Source organism: Callithrix jacchus, chromosome 16, assembly GCF_049354715.1.
Source record: "Callithrix jacchus isolate 240 chromosome 16, calJac240_pri, whole genome shotgun sequence".
Classification (NCBI taxonomy): domain Eukaryota; kingdom Metazoa; phylum Chordata; class Mammalia; order Primates; family Cebidae; genus Callithrix; species Callithrix jacchus.
In genome coordinates, this window is record NC_133517.1 from 64,601,730 (window position 1) to 64,617,365 (window position 15,636).

Consider the following 15,636-nt stretch of genomic DNA (forward strand, 5'->3'; position numbering starts at 1 on the left):
AAAAAAAAAAGAAAACAACTATAACTAGCATCTCTCAAGGGTTCAACAGAAACAGATGAAGAGAAGGCAATCTCAATAAAAGTAGGATTTCTCAGTGTCAAAGTTCCACATAGAGCTTACTTACCCCTTATATACTACTGCAATATATCCTAAAATTTCTGCTACGGACCTTCCTAATTTCACTTTAAAATTCATGCATTGTTAAATGTTTTCTACTTGTGTAGAAAATAATCACCTCCACTGCTGAGTCTACCTTATACTTGAATCCTAGAGAAGAGTTTACCCTCAGAAAACTTAACAAGAAAAATAATCCACTCTAAAATGAATTCTTTGTTTACTCACTTAATGAAAATGAAGAGCATTCCAAAAGAGAAAAGACTTTAAAATGATTCTTGCTAAATTTAACAGAATTTCCAAATACGCAATTCCATTAATCTCAATTGATTTCTTGAGACTTTTTCTGAATTAGTGTGGGACCCTTTTGGATCCAAGTCCTCTAATGGTCAAGTCAAACTGTAGCCATCACAAGAGTAGAGCAAGGCCATGACCAAGAATAAACTTTTTTTCACCTTCTCTGAACTCCTATAGCATTTGACTGCATTATCTGATATGCTGACATTTTAACACTATAACTTGTACAAGCGTCTTCAGAGAGTGGCAGTATCTAGAAGAGTCTGGACTAACACCACAATCTAATAAGAACAGAAATTGACCAAAGAAGTTAGCTCTACTGTAAATATACTTTATCAGTTCCCTGTGGTATCAACTCTTAAGTGTTACCAAAACATAAATATGTTTTGTTTACAATTTATTTTTACATATTTTATAGAAACCTAAAATGGGAATTATTACCAGTGAATTCTTATCCTGGCTCACACTGTTAACTGTTTTACATGGGCAGGTCTGGACTCACACACTAGATCAAGAGACTGTGAATTCCCTGAGGCTGCATGCAAAAGGCTATGTTCCTGGTGTAGATGTATGGGTATTCTTTCGAGGAGAGAATTCCCAGATTTAATCAGATTTTCAAAGTGGTCCACATTCACGAAAACAAAAACTTTTGGAAGATAAGATCATTTATTTATTAACTCAAACTCTCAGAGCTTCATTATCCTAGGATAGAAGAGGAAAGCTAATGGTGGGCATGCATATTTATCTGGCAGAAATATAATCTGATGGATTAATTTTTAAAATTTCTTTGCATTCAACGTAAAAACACCAAAACAATTAAACATCATTTGCATTTAAGGAGTTCATTCTGATTTGTCTTCTAGTGTGAAATATATACCCAGATGTTTATCTGTGTTGATAAAGTCAACCATGAGAAAAGAACAAGGGAAATTAACTGATATAACCTAGAATCTCCTGTACTTAAGTCAAAATACAGAGTTGATAACTATCTCAACGACAGGTTGCAATTCACCTAGCAGGGCCAGAATATGCTGCCAAATGCCCTAAAGACCATGAGACGTCACTTAAAGATTTGAGATTTAACTAATCATTTGAATAAGCACCATATCAATCAAAAGAGCAACATATTTTTATAAACTGGCTCAATAAGTTATTCAAATTATGTATTTTAAAGTCATTTTCTTGTTTATAGTGATCAGCCAACAGGATTTGTAATTCATGTAAATTTAGAAATTGACAGTTCCTCGTTCATTTCATTTAATCAACAAAGAAAAAGAATCAAATAACTTAACACAACTCAACATAATGTAATAGGTAATATAATAAAGACATTATGCTAGCATACAGAAAGAGTATCTGAACAAGGATGTTCTCTTAGACAAGGCAGTTTCAGTTCTTTACGTTATAAAGGATAGTATGTATGAAATACACCTGAAACATGTCTTAAGCATAACCAAACTATTAGTAGAATCCTGGGATCTAGGATTAACAATTCAAAATAGTTTTGTCGATAAGAACAACTATAACTGTGGTAGTCATGAAAAATGACTAAAAGAGTAAAAGAACTAGAAACAGAAGGGTAAGAACTGTCTTACATTTAATTATTAGGCAGAGGATTATTTGCCAAATAACAAAAATTAACACAGAACATAACCCAAAGCAAACAAAATATTCTTGTAACCTAGTAACCCTTTAACATTTTTAGCATCATGGAAGCACTTTAAATTTACATTAAGCTTTATAATTTTCAAAAATGTTTTCTCATTCACCCATTGATTATAACTACAGTAACGATATCACCTACTACAATTACAGTATTTTAAATTCAGCACTTTCAAATACTGCATGTTCATTTGCTCCACACTTTAAAAACAATGTGCTAAAACAAAATTCTCTTATCAAACTCAATATTCCAAAATCCAATGTTAATACAAAATAGTCTAAAATTTCAAATCATTCAGATGATAGCTTACAGGTCAAAGTCACGTATTCTCTAACACTAAAGTGTAAGAACCTCATCACATTATTTCTTAGGCCTTCTTTTGAGACCTATTGATCCCCATAATACACATCTGGCACGAGCTAATAGTTCACCCTGCTTCCTACTTGTCCACAACTTTTACAACAAAAAGAAGAAAGCTATGTCTTCTCTTTTAGAACTCTGTGGCAAGTACTTTGCAAATTAATGTTTCATTTCCAGATCACTGTATTTAAATACCTGTTCCTCTCTCCTCCCACCCCATAGCACCTGAATCCTGGCATGCCTGTATTCACTCACACTGCCAGTTCTGACCAAATCAAAATACCTGTATCTTAGCCTTTGTACTCACTACCTTCTCCCATCACATGAATCCATTAGACCATGGAGCATTTCTTTCCTACTCCACTAAAACATGCTCTTCCTATCATGGGTTTTTGAATCAATGTTTATGCACTTCATAAAGTTTTTTCAAGCTACTGCAACTAAACTTTTGTTACTTAATTGTGCTAGCAAAACTCAAAATCTAGCAGGTTACAATCACCCAGTTCTATTTCTTAACATTTAGCACTTTAAAAAGTTTTTACTACAGATAGTCATATTTGTTTATATGCCTACTGATTAACACCTGATGAATTTACATCAATTTCTATTTCATTTGACTTTACCTTCTTAAAATAATGAATGTTCATGTTACTGTTATGATTAAAACTGATGTTTAAGTACCTACCCTGTGGCATACACCATGCATTATTTTGTTTAAATCCTCAAAGAACCTTTTAAGTGTGGTACTACTACTGTTCCCAGTTTTTAATGGGAAGTCCTGGAGGCTCTAAAGATTCGGTAACTCGCTCATGTTAAAAGAGGTAATGAATGGTGGATCCTTGAACTGAGGTATTCCTGTCCATAAAGACGTGCATTCAATCATTACAGATTCTGCATCTTGCAACTGATGATTTTCAGTTTTTATTACATTTATGGCAGTGTTTCAATATAGGAGGCTCCTGCCAAAGTTATATTAAAAACAGGTAAAACAATACAAAAATCAAATTATATTATCTGTTTATTCTTGAACTTTTAATCTCTGTTTCATATACAAGCAACATGAATAAAGTTGGTTTTTGTTAGACGAAAGAGTATGGAAAATAATTGTACAAAATAAATATCTTCCATGCACAAAATGACTAAGCAAAGATAAAAGGCTCTTCTGTTTTGTTATTAAAACTTCTCAAAGGGCACTACATCTCAACTATGCCTAGGTATGAAAGATCATATTATTACAATAAAACAACTGGAGAAAAGAAAGTAGTTTAATTTTTATCATGTTTGAAACTCACAAATTTTAAAATTAAGATAGGAAATCTAGGATATGATACATTACAGAACTAAGGAAAACATAACGTGACTTTTAAAATAAATTAAATTTGCTAATCAAGGTTAACAAATATCTTATGCTTAGTTTTCAATCCAAAACTCACAATGCAGTTGCCATAATTTTCTGCAATGGTAACTAGGTTATTTCAAGATATCCCACAACATTTGTGTTCATCTTTTTTAAACCCAACGAAATTCAATAAACTTTGCTGGGCACCTTTTATGAGTAAGTTACTATGTTAAGACCTCGCAGATACACCATTTCATTTAAGTAGCTTATACTTCAGTACCCTAGCTTATCATGATATACCAGAAATACATTTATTGCTAATTGATGGTAATTTTTTTTGGCACTCCGAATATTAGGTAAATATTTATATTTATATTCTTCCTTCAACTTTACTGCAACAATTCTCTCAAAGTTGAGGTAATTAGAATTACTGAAATAACATAATACTTGCATACCAATTTCTAGTTTAATAAGAATATTCTTATGTATTAATGATCTATAGCAAGAAATGATAGGGAGTGGTCAAGAATTCTTCAAAATATAAAGTTACAGTAAAAATACGAACAAACTGGGACCTTTATGAAGAACAGAACTAAGCCGCCTTTTCAATACCCCATTAATTTCTCTTAAAAATTGTACTACTGATATTCAAAACTTAAAACTAGTATTTTCTCCCTCAGCTTAAAAGAAATCACTTAAAACCAAAATTAAAAACACACGCATCTGCAGATGCCATTTCTGTCTACTCAGCAAACTAGAATTGCAAAACATTCTTTTTAGTAGAGTTAACTACCACAACAGCTAAACTGTTTTCCAGCTAGTGGCTTTAATCAACTCCCCAACTAAAAACTAAACCATTATCTAATGTGATGTGGCAAGGTGGAATCTCATAATACATAATAACATTCAGCAGGAATTATGTAACAAATAGGGAGTTGGATGTGTGTGATATGTGATAGCTGGATCAAATGTCAGCTAAGCAAGTAAAACAGTCTTTTCTCTTGTTCCAACCCTTGCCACTATATGATCAGACACTCATAAAGCACAGCACAGTAAGCCTGAAATTCCTGGACTTTACCCCCATTATGAATGTATGAAGGACCCTAAGAAATCATCAGCTTGGAGATGTGATTCTAAACTAAACTTAGAAGGAAGGCTCTCTAGGACGGATAAACTTGAAATTTACCTACCTTGCTCAAGCCCTCTAATTCCAATGAGAAAGAATGGCATAGGCTTGCTGGACTTTCAGGGCCCTTCCAAATACCAGACATACACTCACTACTACAATTGCTCAGAAACTAAGATGATCCATGAACACTGAGCCCACTTAGTTAACTGAGGCTCAGAGCTTTAGGAAATCTATATGAGACAATAGGTTGTAGTGCAGAGATCACTATATTGGGAGCCAAAAGGTTTCATGACCAATATAGTTATACCTCAAATAGCTGAAACCTCTAGATTTTTTTCCAAATTATATTCAGTTTTCTATATTTTTCTCACATTCTCTTCCAGTAGCCAGCAGTTTTGAACTACCTATGACTTTCTGTCTATCTTACCTTTGCCTCAAGTTTGTGTTATTTACCCATCTAAAAATATGATTTAAAAAAAATAATCTGTCATCCCTGAATAGCTAAAAATTGATAAAAAGAAACTGAGTTTGAAATTGAACTACACCTGAAAGACCATCTAAAATGTAAGACATTCATTTTAAGGACATTAAAGCAGAAAAATACCTCTGCAAAATCACATAGATTATGGCAAAATAGCACTTAAAACCCATATTTTATGACTTCCAGTTTAATTTATTGTTTCCAATACTTTGGTTCTTCAAAAAAAAAACTAGGATAAGCAGAAAAAGCTTATGAATCGAAAAAAGTTCTATAAAAAATGAGTTAATATAAAAAAAAAGGAAGAACACTAGAGCAAGAACAAGCTAAAACCTGGTGTACTCTCTGTCCCTATTTCTAATCATGCTTTTCACACATTTGGAGGGGTACATAGGGAAGCTTTCTTATATTTAGTATTCTTCAAAGAAATGTATGGGGCTTTCTTTTGTGGAAATTTTAAAAGTTGAAGAAGTAAAATGTTTGTGCACTGGTACATACCTGCTTGATAATTAAACTGGATGATTCACTTTGACCTTAAGATTCAAAACTTGTGACTATCTAAATGTAAATTATCTCAGAACTTTTAAACAAATTACAGATTTCAATTGAATTCTCTGCAAGAAGGGTCCTTAACCTGGAGGTCAGGTATAAGTTTTCTATAAACTGATGACCACAGTATATAATTTATTTATTTTGGTGTACATATACAACTATAACTGTACATTTTTTCTGAGTCTCCGGCTGGCATCGCTTTTCAAAGGTAGTGAGTGACTCAAAATAATAATCATTACTTTCCATGTTTAGACAAACTTAAAGAATCCGAAATTACAAAAAGACAAAAACTGCATGCATTTTAATATTAGTAAAAGAACCTCTATTTTTAAAGTATTCACCTAATGTTCCTACAATACTATATTTCATCTACATGTTACATTTCAGAAATATTCTCCTACTCTAAATATAGATTATACAACTTATCTCCGGTAGTGTTTTCCTTTGAGTAGTTAAATCTAATTAGAAAACAAAATAACTTTTATTCAGAAAATATGTATTTTTATTTAGATTAAAAAGTATTTGTATTTGCTACAATGTAAATTTCCTTAATTCTCCTATCCTGTCATGAACATCTTAAAACTCACATTTGCAAATGTTCTGTACAGTTCAAAAACCTCAAATGTGTGAAAACAGCATTTGTCAATTCAAATTTATACTGTTCTATTAAACTCTGATACTTGGAGAAATCTCCATATTTTTTAATCTTACATTTTCCATTTTTTTTTAGATACAGAAGAGAATTAAATAGAAATGTTCCAAAATAGTCAGAGGAGCATAACTCATCTGAATGTTTTAAACTGACTCTATATTTCAAATTTATTTTAAGATTAACAGCAGAGCATATGATTTAATCTCTTGTGTTTTTGTAACAATCATTTACTGTAGAATAACTATTTTAATTTCAATCAGAAAACAGGAGTTAAATCAGTAGTCAACACAAGTGTATTTTATCACTTTTCTTACTAAACAGTATTCAGAATGCTTAGATGCTTTAATATTTGCAAGCAAATTTCATAAAACTCTGTGGAAACATGAGGATTTTATTAACACTTCAAAAAGACTGTCTATAACTTCAGAAGGACAAGACAGACAGAAGGACTTCTTGAGCCCATGAGTTCGAGACCAACCTGGGCAACATGGAGATTCCTTTCTCTACAAAATAAAAAAAAAGAAAGAAAGAAAGAAAATCCGCAGGTAGTATGGCATATGCCTGTAGTCCCAACTACTTGGGAGGCTGATGCAACAGGATGGCTTGAGCCCTGGGATGTAAAGGCTGCAGGCTGCAGTGAATCATGATCTCATGACTCTACTGCAGCCTGGGTGACAGTAAGACCCTGTCAAGAAAGAAAAGAAAGAGAAAGAAAGAAAGAGAGAGAGAGAAAGAAAGAAAGAAAGAGAGAAAGAAAGAGAGAGAGAAAGAAAAAAAGAAAGAAAGAGAAAGAGAAAGAAAGAGAGAGAAAGAAAGAAAGAAAGAAAGAAAGAAAGAAAGAAAGAAAGGATCATCAGTTTGTTGCAGTGACATGTTTTGCCTTCTATGATTCCAAGCCATTCTCCTGACAACTAAAGCTACATCAAAAAACTCAATCACTTAATTCTTCAGATCCCCAAAGATTTACTTTTCTATTTTCCCTCTCCTCTTGCGTTTACTTCAATGCTTTATGATTATGCGCCAATCTGCAGAATTTAAAGCAACACATAAATTTATTTGAACCTTAAAAACCAACCTCTAAATAAAAGCCAGTAACACTGCTTCCACTTTCCTGCTAAGAAAACCAAGTTAAAGGACCTACCCATATGTACAGGATTAGCAACAGTATGAATTTAAACTTACGGTGTCTCCAGTATAACCTTGACTCTGAACTTTCTCCTTCCCCAAATATACTTCTGAATCAACACACCTATACTCATTTTTATTCTTATGATGTTACTACCTTCAAGAGGTTATAAAACTCAGTATCAAGGTTTGGATGCACACAGTCTGGCATGAAAAATATGATAAAAAAAGGTAAAAAAATGATTGACTACGTTAGCTGTAAACATTAGCATGTTAAAGTCTTTATGCAAATGATTGAAAAAGTTAAAAGGCCGGGCGCAGTGGCTCATGCTTGCAATCCCAGCATTTTGGGAGGCCGAGGCAGATTACAAGGTCAAGAGATCGAGACCATCTTGGCCAATGTGGTGAAACCCCATCTCTACTAAAAATACAAAAACTAGCTGGGATTGGTGGCGCCCACCTGTAGTGTCAGCTACCTGGGAGGCTGAGGCAGGAGAATTGCTTGAATCCGGGAGGTGGAGGTTGCAGTGAGCAGAAATCATGCCACTGCGCTCCAGCCTGGTAACAGAGTGAGATTCCCTATCAAAAAAAAAAACCAAAAAAACAAAAAAATAGTTAAAAGAAAATGTTTTTAAAATATTGCAAAGCTATAATATTTTAAAAAATAAAACAGCCCACACTACTCAGGAATTAGGTTTGGTCAGTGTAGGAGAGACCCAAGTATCAAAAAGCAAATACTAGGACTAAGATGACTGACCTCTCGGTGGCTTCTCAGGGCCTGCATTCATTAGTCGTGGTAAATAAACCGCCAATGTAGTTACAGTTACTTTGAAAATAAAAATAAATCACTACTTAAAAAGGTATAATGCATCAATGTATTTTCAAAGATAAGGTATCTTTCTGATCTTTAAGAATTATGTAATATGGTTTGTTCAAGCAATAATTCCTGAGAAACACACTGAGTCTTCTTATTAAATCAAATCTACCCAAAGCTAAAAGTGAGAGCTTAACTTCAGATTATTTCCACCTACTAAATTTACAGTTTATCCTTTTATGTCTAGACACATACCAAAAACTATTTTCCTTTTTTAAATATGAGAAACCAGCAGGGAGTGTACTTTGGGAGGCTGAGGTGGGAAGATCATTTGAGCCCAGGAATTCCAGACCAGACTGGGCAATACAGTGACACTTCATCTCTACAAAAAAAGTTTTGTTCTGTTTTTTTTTTTTTTTAATTAGCCCAGACTTGTGGTGCCCACCTATTCAAGAGGGTGAGGTGAGGGGGTAGCTTGAGCCAAGGAGCTAGAGGCTGTTGTGAGTCAAGATCATGCCACTGCACTCCAGCTTGTGCAACAGAGCAAGACTCTGTCTCAAAAAAAAAAAAAAAAGGCATTTTGGTTTCTTCACTAGCACCATTTTCCTTTTGTACTTCTCTCCAAAAGGTAACTTATCAACATGTGATAAGTTAGTATCTAATTAATATGCTGCTTATTGTAAATGTTTTGAGTATAGAGACAGTAAGCAAGAGTTGCATTCCTGCTCCTTCCTATCCAATGCCTATAATAGTTGAATCTACATTTATCTCAAAGATGACTCAATACTTTTCAAAGAGAATTGAATAAATTTGGAATACTAAGCATTCAATATGGATGCAAAAAATAGAATATGAAAGAAGGGAAAGAAAGAAGAGTGGGGGAAGAGAGAGAAAAGAATTTCCATAAATTTTCAAAGATTAACTATAATATTTTGCTTCTCAAAAGAATATCAGTTTCTTGTCAATCAAATAATCCTATAATTTTACTTCATATTAATGCAATAATTTATAGAATTTCCATGAAATATAAAATTATCATTTACATATGAAATAATATGAACAATTAAGTTTATATTCCCATTTAGAAATAAAATCTGTTAAGAGCACCAATCTCATAAAACTTTGGTGTCCCATATAAAATTCAATACATCTCATTAATTAAACAGTTGTCCAATAGCAAACCACCTAAATCTAAGGGGCACCCAAGCCTAACCAGTTCTTGAAACTACTGTAGTTAACAAGCACAATCACAATAAGAAGATTATTTTTGTAAATTACCTAGAATACATATATACAATATTCTTAATTCTTTTTTAATTAAGGAGCCACCTGAAACATAGTACCAAAATCTTTATATTAATGAGCTTATAAAAATAAAACTGATAACAAGTGTCAGTGATGATATGCAATTATTCTGGCTAATGCTTATTTCCACTAAAGAGACTATTATTACCAAGGTCATTAAAACTAAATCTAAGCTTTATCATTGAGTACATTTGCATGACACTATCTAGTAAGCACATATGAATTTTGTGGCAAGAAGATACAACTTTCATTTGTGCTCTGAAATCCCACATATTCTAAAAACACAGAATACTCTCAAGGTACATACAAGCATGCTTTCTTTTTGTTTTTTACTTTTGTTTGAGACGGTGTAGTCTTGATCTGTGGCTCACCCAGGCTACAGCACAACGGTGTGATCTTGGCTCACTGTAACCCTTGCCTCCCAGGTTCAAGCAATTTTCCTGCCTCAGCCTCCTGAGTAGCAGAGATTACAGATGCCCGCTACCATGCCTGGCTAATTCTTGTATTTTTTAGTAAAGACAGGATTTCACCATGTTGTTCAGGCTGCTCTCAAACTCCTGACCTCAGGTGATCCACCCACCTTAGCCTCCCAAAGTGCTGGGATTACTGGCGTGAGCCACTGCGCCTGGCCTCAAGCAAGGTTTTACGAGTTCTTTTTTGTAGTCTTTTGAACTCCTGGATCATAAATTTAATAGTTCCTAAGTTAGAAAATGTTTCATTACCAAAATATCTCACTAATATCAAAGTTATATTACTATCCCTGTAAATTACTGACAGAACTAATTATGCGTTTTTCCAAAACTGGAAGCTAGTTCAACTGCAACACTGTCAGTTGGGAAGCCTAAGAGAATATATTAATATGAATTAACTAATTCACAAAGCCAGTAACTTAAAAATCCATAAACCACTTAAGGGTAACATTGAAGAAGTAACAAGTATTATTTCTTACACTCTGGTATCACACAGAGATTCAACAGTATGCCTTTGGAGAAAAAGCTTCTCTTGGTCAAATGCAAACCAAGATAACCTACTGCTGCCTCAACTAGCATTTTTTGCTGCACGGTCTAATGCTGAGGTTCTCAACAGAAGCATTTTTCGCTGCCACTCGCCCTCATTCCAGCTGTCATCTGGCAATGTCTGGAGATATTCTGACTGGGAATTAGAGATGCTACTGTCTAATTCCCAGGTGCTTCCCAAATGCCTCCTGGGAACTATCATGTATATTCTCCACCTACTGACAGTGACAATTAACCTCCTCATCTCAAATTGTAGCTTCAAACTGTCCTAAAGCGGGGCTCAAGACAAGAGGCCATTAAGCTGGGGTCAGAGATACGTGCCAAACTCTAACACCAGATGTTAAGAGAGAGAAACACCAGCCTGGTCTATACAGTCAAATACCATGACTAAAGATTTCTCTGCCTGCCACTGCCAACTCAGGAAGTTGACTTAATGCAAATCAATCAAAAGTAAATCTACAAAATGCCCACTATGGTTTTAAATGAGAAAATATTTAAAAGTCTAGGAGAGTCCAGGAACTGCTACACCAGAGCTTGCATCAAAATAAATGGGCTTCAGGAGGAGCCAAAGCAGCATCCCTCACAGAAGTGGAAACCCTCTAATGTCCCTCTCAGGTTAAGAACCTGAGAGTGGCAACAAAAAGACATCTTCCAAGACAGCAGAACAAGGTGTCAGTTAAGCCAAATGAGGAACACACTCCTTAGGAGAAGGGAGAATCACCCTAATTCCTACTCTGGCCCAAGGACCCCTGTGTGTGGCTTACCCTTCTCTCCTTTCCAGATGGTAGCTTTGTACCAATTCTTCAACTTTTCATAATCACAGTATAAAAATCACTTCATGATGGAAGTGTTTAAATTTACCACTTACCACGATGGCCAGAATAGGGGGAGACACACAAGTTCTGAAAGGACAGCCTATTTTGCAACAACCTGCCTTTAGGTTACGGTCCTCCAGGGAAAATAGAAAGCTAAGTGTGATTTTGGTTTTAGGTGGGATAATGAATAGTGGAGATGTTTTTGAAAGTTTTCACTATAAAAAAATGCTTTGCTATGTTCTCACTCATTAAGTGGGTGTTGAACAATGAAAACACATGAACACAGGGAGAGGAACATCACACACTGGGGTCTGTTGGGGGTTGGGGGCTAGGGGAGGGATTCCAAGGGTTGGGGAGACTGGGGAGGAATAACATTAGGAGAAATACCTAATGTAAATGATCGGGGGATGGAGGCAGCAAACCACCATGGCATGTGTATATCTATGTAACAATCCTGCAAAATCTGCACATGTACCCCAGTACTTAAAGTAAAATAAATTTTTTAAAATCCTATGCTAACCATTAATATACTCTGTAGTTTGAAAGACTAGCACCAACAGGCCAAAAATACAGATTTAAATCAAAATTTATCCAAAACTTAAGAAGCTGGTTCTCTGGATTACTCCTCTCTCTATTCCACCAATACAACTCATGTGAGGTATACAGGGGTACTGATACTCTCCATAAACCTCACATTCTAGACAATTATTTTCATTTCTCAAACACTGAAAATGATAGTACAACTCTGACTAAAAATAGTTTTTAAATGCTAAACCAACAAAGCCTAAAGAGTAGGACTAAAAAACAATGTACATGTGGAATCAAAATGTGAATACACTGATGTTTCCGCTACCATCAGTGGAATTCACTGTCTTAATTACCATACGTAAGGCTACAGATATTGTGCTTTAGGTGAAAAGTTCTGTATTTTCCATACCATTTTTGTAAGTAGTCCAGTGCCTCCAAACGAGCACCAATCTCAAAAGTGATTCCAGGGCGATTTGGGGGCTTTTTACTCATCTTGAGATCCTATTCTTCAGTATTCTCTTTTCACTACCTCAAGAGAAAGAAAAAAGTTAGATTCCAATGCAGAAAATGCATAGGAGGTAGACTATAAGGCAACAGATAAAACTAAAATTAAACAGAATTTCTAAAACAATACATGAAAAGATAAAATACTTGCCAAATTTTTGAGAAATGTGAAGGATTACCAAAATCTCTAATAAAGTACTGAGCAACCAGCAATCTTGATAATGACTTAAGAGAATAAAGAAAACTATCTGAAAAGAATGAATAAATGGGCTGTTAAAACTTGTTAATAGCTAAAAAACACTTTATATTTTAGCTTGAAGCTACCCAAGAAAATTATCCACAGGGACAGCTGAAAATGCTTTCCTGCCTTTGAAAATTAAGATGGCTGAGTGTTCTGGAATATGACTTCCGAAATTCTTGAGAAGAAAATCAAGTTTTTAATTTCAACAAATATTTGTTGAGTGCCACATAATACAAAACACAAGATAAGGCCCTATAGCACACAAAGATGGAGGAAACAGTAGACACACTCCTCTGCCAGTGAAGATACCACTAATTCCTCCTGGGATTAGGAGTTTTGATTATCCATGAGCTCCCACTTTGGTAGCACATAATTCAATAATATATAGTGTTACAAAAGAAACTGCTTTCCTATACTTCATTTTCAACAAGCAATAATAACATGCTTTTAACTCTGAGTATTTCTACTATATTTAAATATAGACAGTGTCCACATTGATAATAAAAGTGGTGTGATGCAAGAACAAAAACTGCAAAGGAGTAACTATGTATGTCTAGATCATTCACACGCAAACTACATTTTGGGCCACACTGGCCACCGAGCACATTTGAGGTGGCCTCTTTTTCACTAATGGGTACATGAGAAATATGAATACATTTTGAGACCGCCTAGTCAAAACATAACTTATAATTAGGAATGTAAGTTGACTGTTATCAGGGGAAAGGAGAGATCCCTAAGATGTTCTTTGATATTTAAGATCACTAATGACTATGCTCCCTACAGTTTAAAAAGAAAAAAAGAAACACACACAGTTGTCATTTTGTATAATGGTTCGGCCACAATTCATAACAGACAGAACAGCAAACATAAAATTCCAACTGCTGCTTCTTTTCTCTTTGAAAGAATCTGATAGGTAAGGGGAAAAATTGCACCAACATTGGCCATGAAAATATGCGAACTCAAACTTGAATACTCATGGTTGGAGAGGGAGAGAGCATATCCTCCTGGCATGGCATGAGCAAATATTAACGCATTAAAAAGTGAACAGGGAGCTTGGCCAGGGTGTAGTTGATGCAAAAGAACAAATATATGAATATTTGTAATAGAGGTCTTGTCAGTCCGCAACACATAAGGCAGTTACTTAAAATGTTTGTGTAGAAATCGAATCAACCTTTTCTGCTGTCCGTCACAGGAAGAATACAGTAAGGGGTGGTTCACCAGGTACACTAACATCTTTCAGGATCAAACTTAGAGCTCATAATTAAGTGATGGACTGAATAAGTATAATCCCCCAGTGACAGGGATGAAGTACCATAATAACCAAGATTTTCCTTTGTCTTAGGGTCAAAGAGGGAAAGATGAAGGGGGATTTGAATTAAGGAACTTTTATAAAGTAAGACAGTCTACTGGGAGTAAAACTTGAAGCAAAAAGAAGGCAGAGAGCACGGAGAGGAGTAAAAACAGAAAGGAAAGGGGCAAAGATTAGCAAGAAATAGGACAGTGGAAGTTTTGGGAGATGACAAGTGAGAGGGAAGAAGAAATGCGCAAGAAGACGTAGAGATGGACAATGTAAAGCAATGAACAGAGAATGACCGCGAGGCCAAAAAAGGTGAGGAGGTGAGGCCAGACAGAGAGGGGGCAGCAAGACACAAGCAGGAAAGGCTGAGACCGGGCTGGCAGGGAGCTGGAGAAGCCTCCAGGTTTGACAGTCGTCCGGCCCTCGGCAGGGGGGAAGGAAGGGAGGGGAAGAGGGAGCGGCGGCGCCCAGACAATAGGGCCGGCGAGTTACGGGGAGGGAGGCGGGAGGGGAGCGGGCCGGAGAGAGAGACATCAGAATGGGGGTGTCCCGGGCGGCCCGGCGGGGGCCAGGCGGACTCTAGGCCCAGCCGCCGCCGCCTCTTACCGACTCGGCCTCCTCTCTGCACAGCAGCCGGGCCGTCCGGGGCAGAGCTGGGGCACGAGAAGGGCGGCCAGCCCGGGCCTCCGCCTCCGCCTCCGCCGAGGCAGCGGCCAGGGAGGGAGCAGGAGCGGAGCGAGTTGGGGCCGCAGCGCCGGAACGGCCCAAGATTTCGCAGGAGGGAGCTGGGTCCCAGCCCTCAAGCTCGCTCTGGGTCCACTGCCATCACCGCTGCCGCCGCCGCCGCCGCCGCCACCGCCTCCGCCGCCGGCCAGCCCTGACGCGACGCCGGACCCCGGCGACGTCAGCCGCCCGCGACGTGCCGGAAGCGGGCCTGGCCTTGTCACGTGACTCGCGAGGGTTGGGCCCGGGCCGCGCAGCCGATTGGCGGGACGCCGTGGAAGGCGGGGCTTCGCGGTCGTTAGCAGACCGCTAGCGGGCGGGGCCCTGGTTAGCCAAGGAAGGAACGCGAGCTCTTGGTGCCGACTGGTAGTTGTGAAGTGTTTGACCTTTGAGATTTGAGGACGAAGGGCATTGCTAGTTACTCTTGATTCGCTGGGAATCACGTCCCCAGAACCCTCTACCCAGGACCCTGGGCAAACTTTTTGAAAGGCACCACATGCTTTCTTAGACACCCACCCAATTCCACATCAAGAATAGAGCATGGTTACTGTTAGAAAATCAGTAAACCTGCCTTGAATGGATACTTTGTGGTAGACACTAGGCTGTTAATATGTCACATGACAATCACAATTGTACAATTGTATCGCTTTCTAGTCTTGGAGATCTTTACAAGACAAAGACGAA

At 36.8% G+C, this 15,636-nt stretch overlaps 1 protein-coding gene across 31 annotated transcripts in view; it reads right to left on the minus strand.

Annotated features, from left to right (window-relative positions):
* The window catches only part of PHF20L1 (PHD finger protein 20 like 1), an 82,392-nt gene extending 67,279 nt beyond the window's left edge, over nt 1–15,113 (minus strand). For 19 of the 31 annotated variants that reach the window (XM_035277358.3, XM_035277357.3, XM_078353152.1 and 16 more), the window contains exons 1-2: nt 14,836–15,113; nt 12,597–12,712 (exon numbers count right to left, since the gene is read on the minus strand). In XM_035277358.3, the coding sequence (XP_035133249.1) occupies nt 12,597–12,679 (83 nt within the window). In that variant the 5' untranslated portion in view covers nt 12,680–12,712; nt 14,836–15,113. Of the gene's footprint in view, nt 1–8,466; nt 8,536–12,596; nt 12,717–14,835 lie in introns of those variants that run through there. The other 12 variants (XM_008983243.5, XM_017965584.4, XM_035277356.3 and 9 more) reach the window with 3 other exon arrangements.
* Between the last annotated feature and the right edge of the window lie 523 nt (nt 15,114–15,636).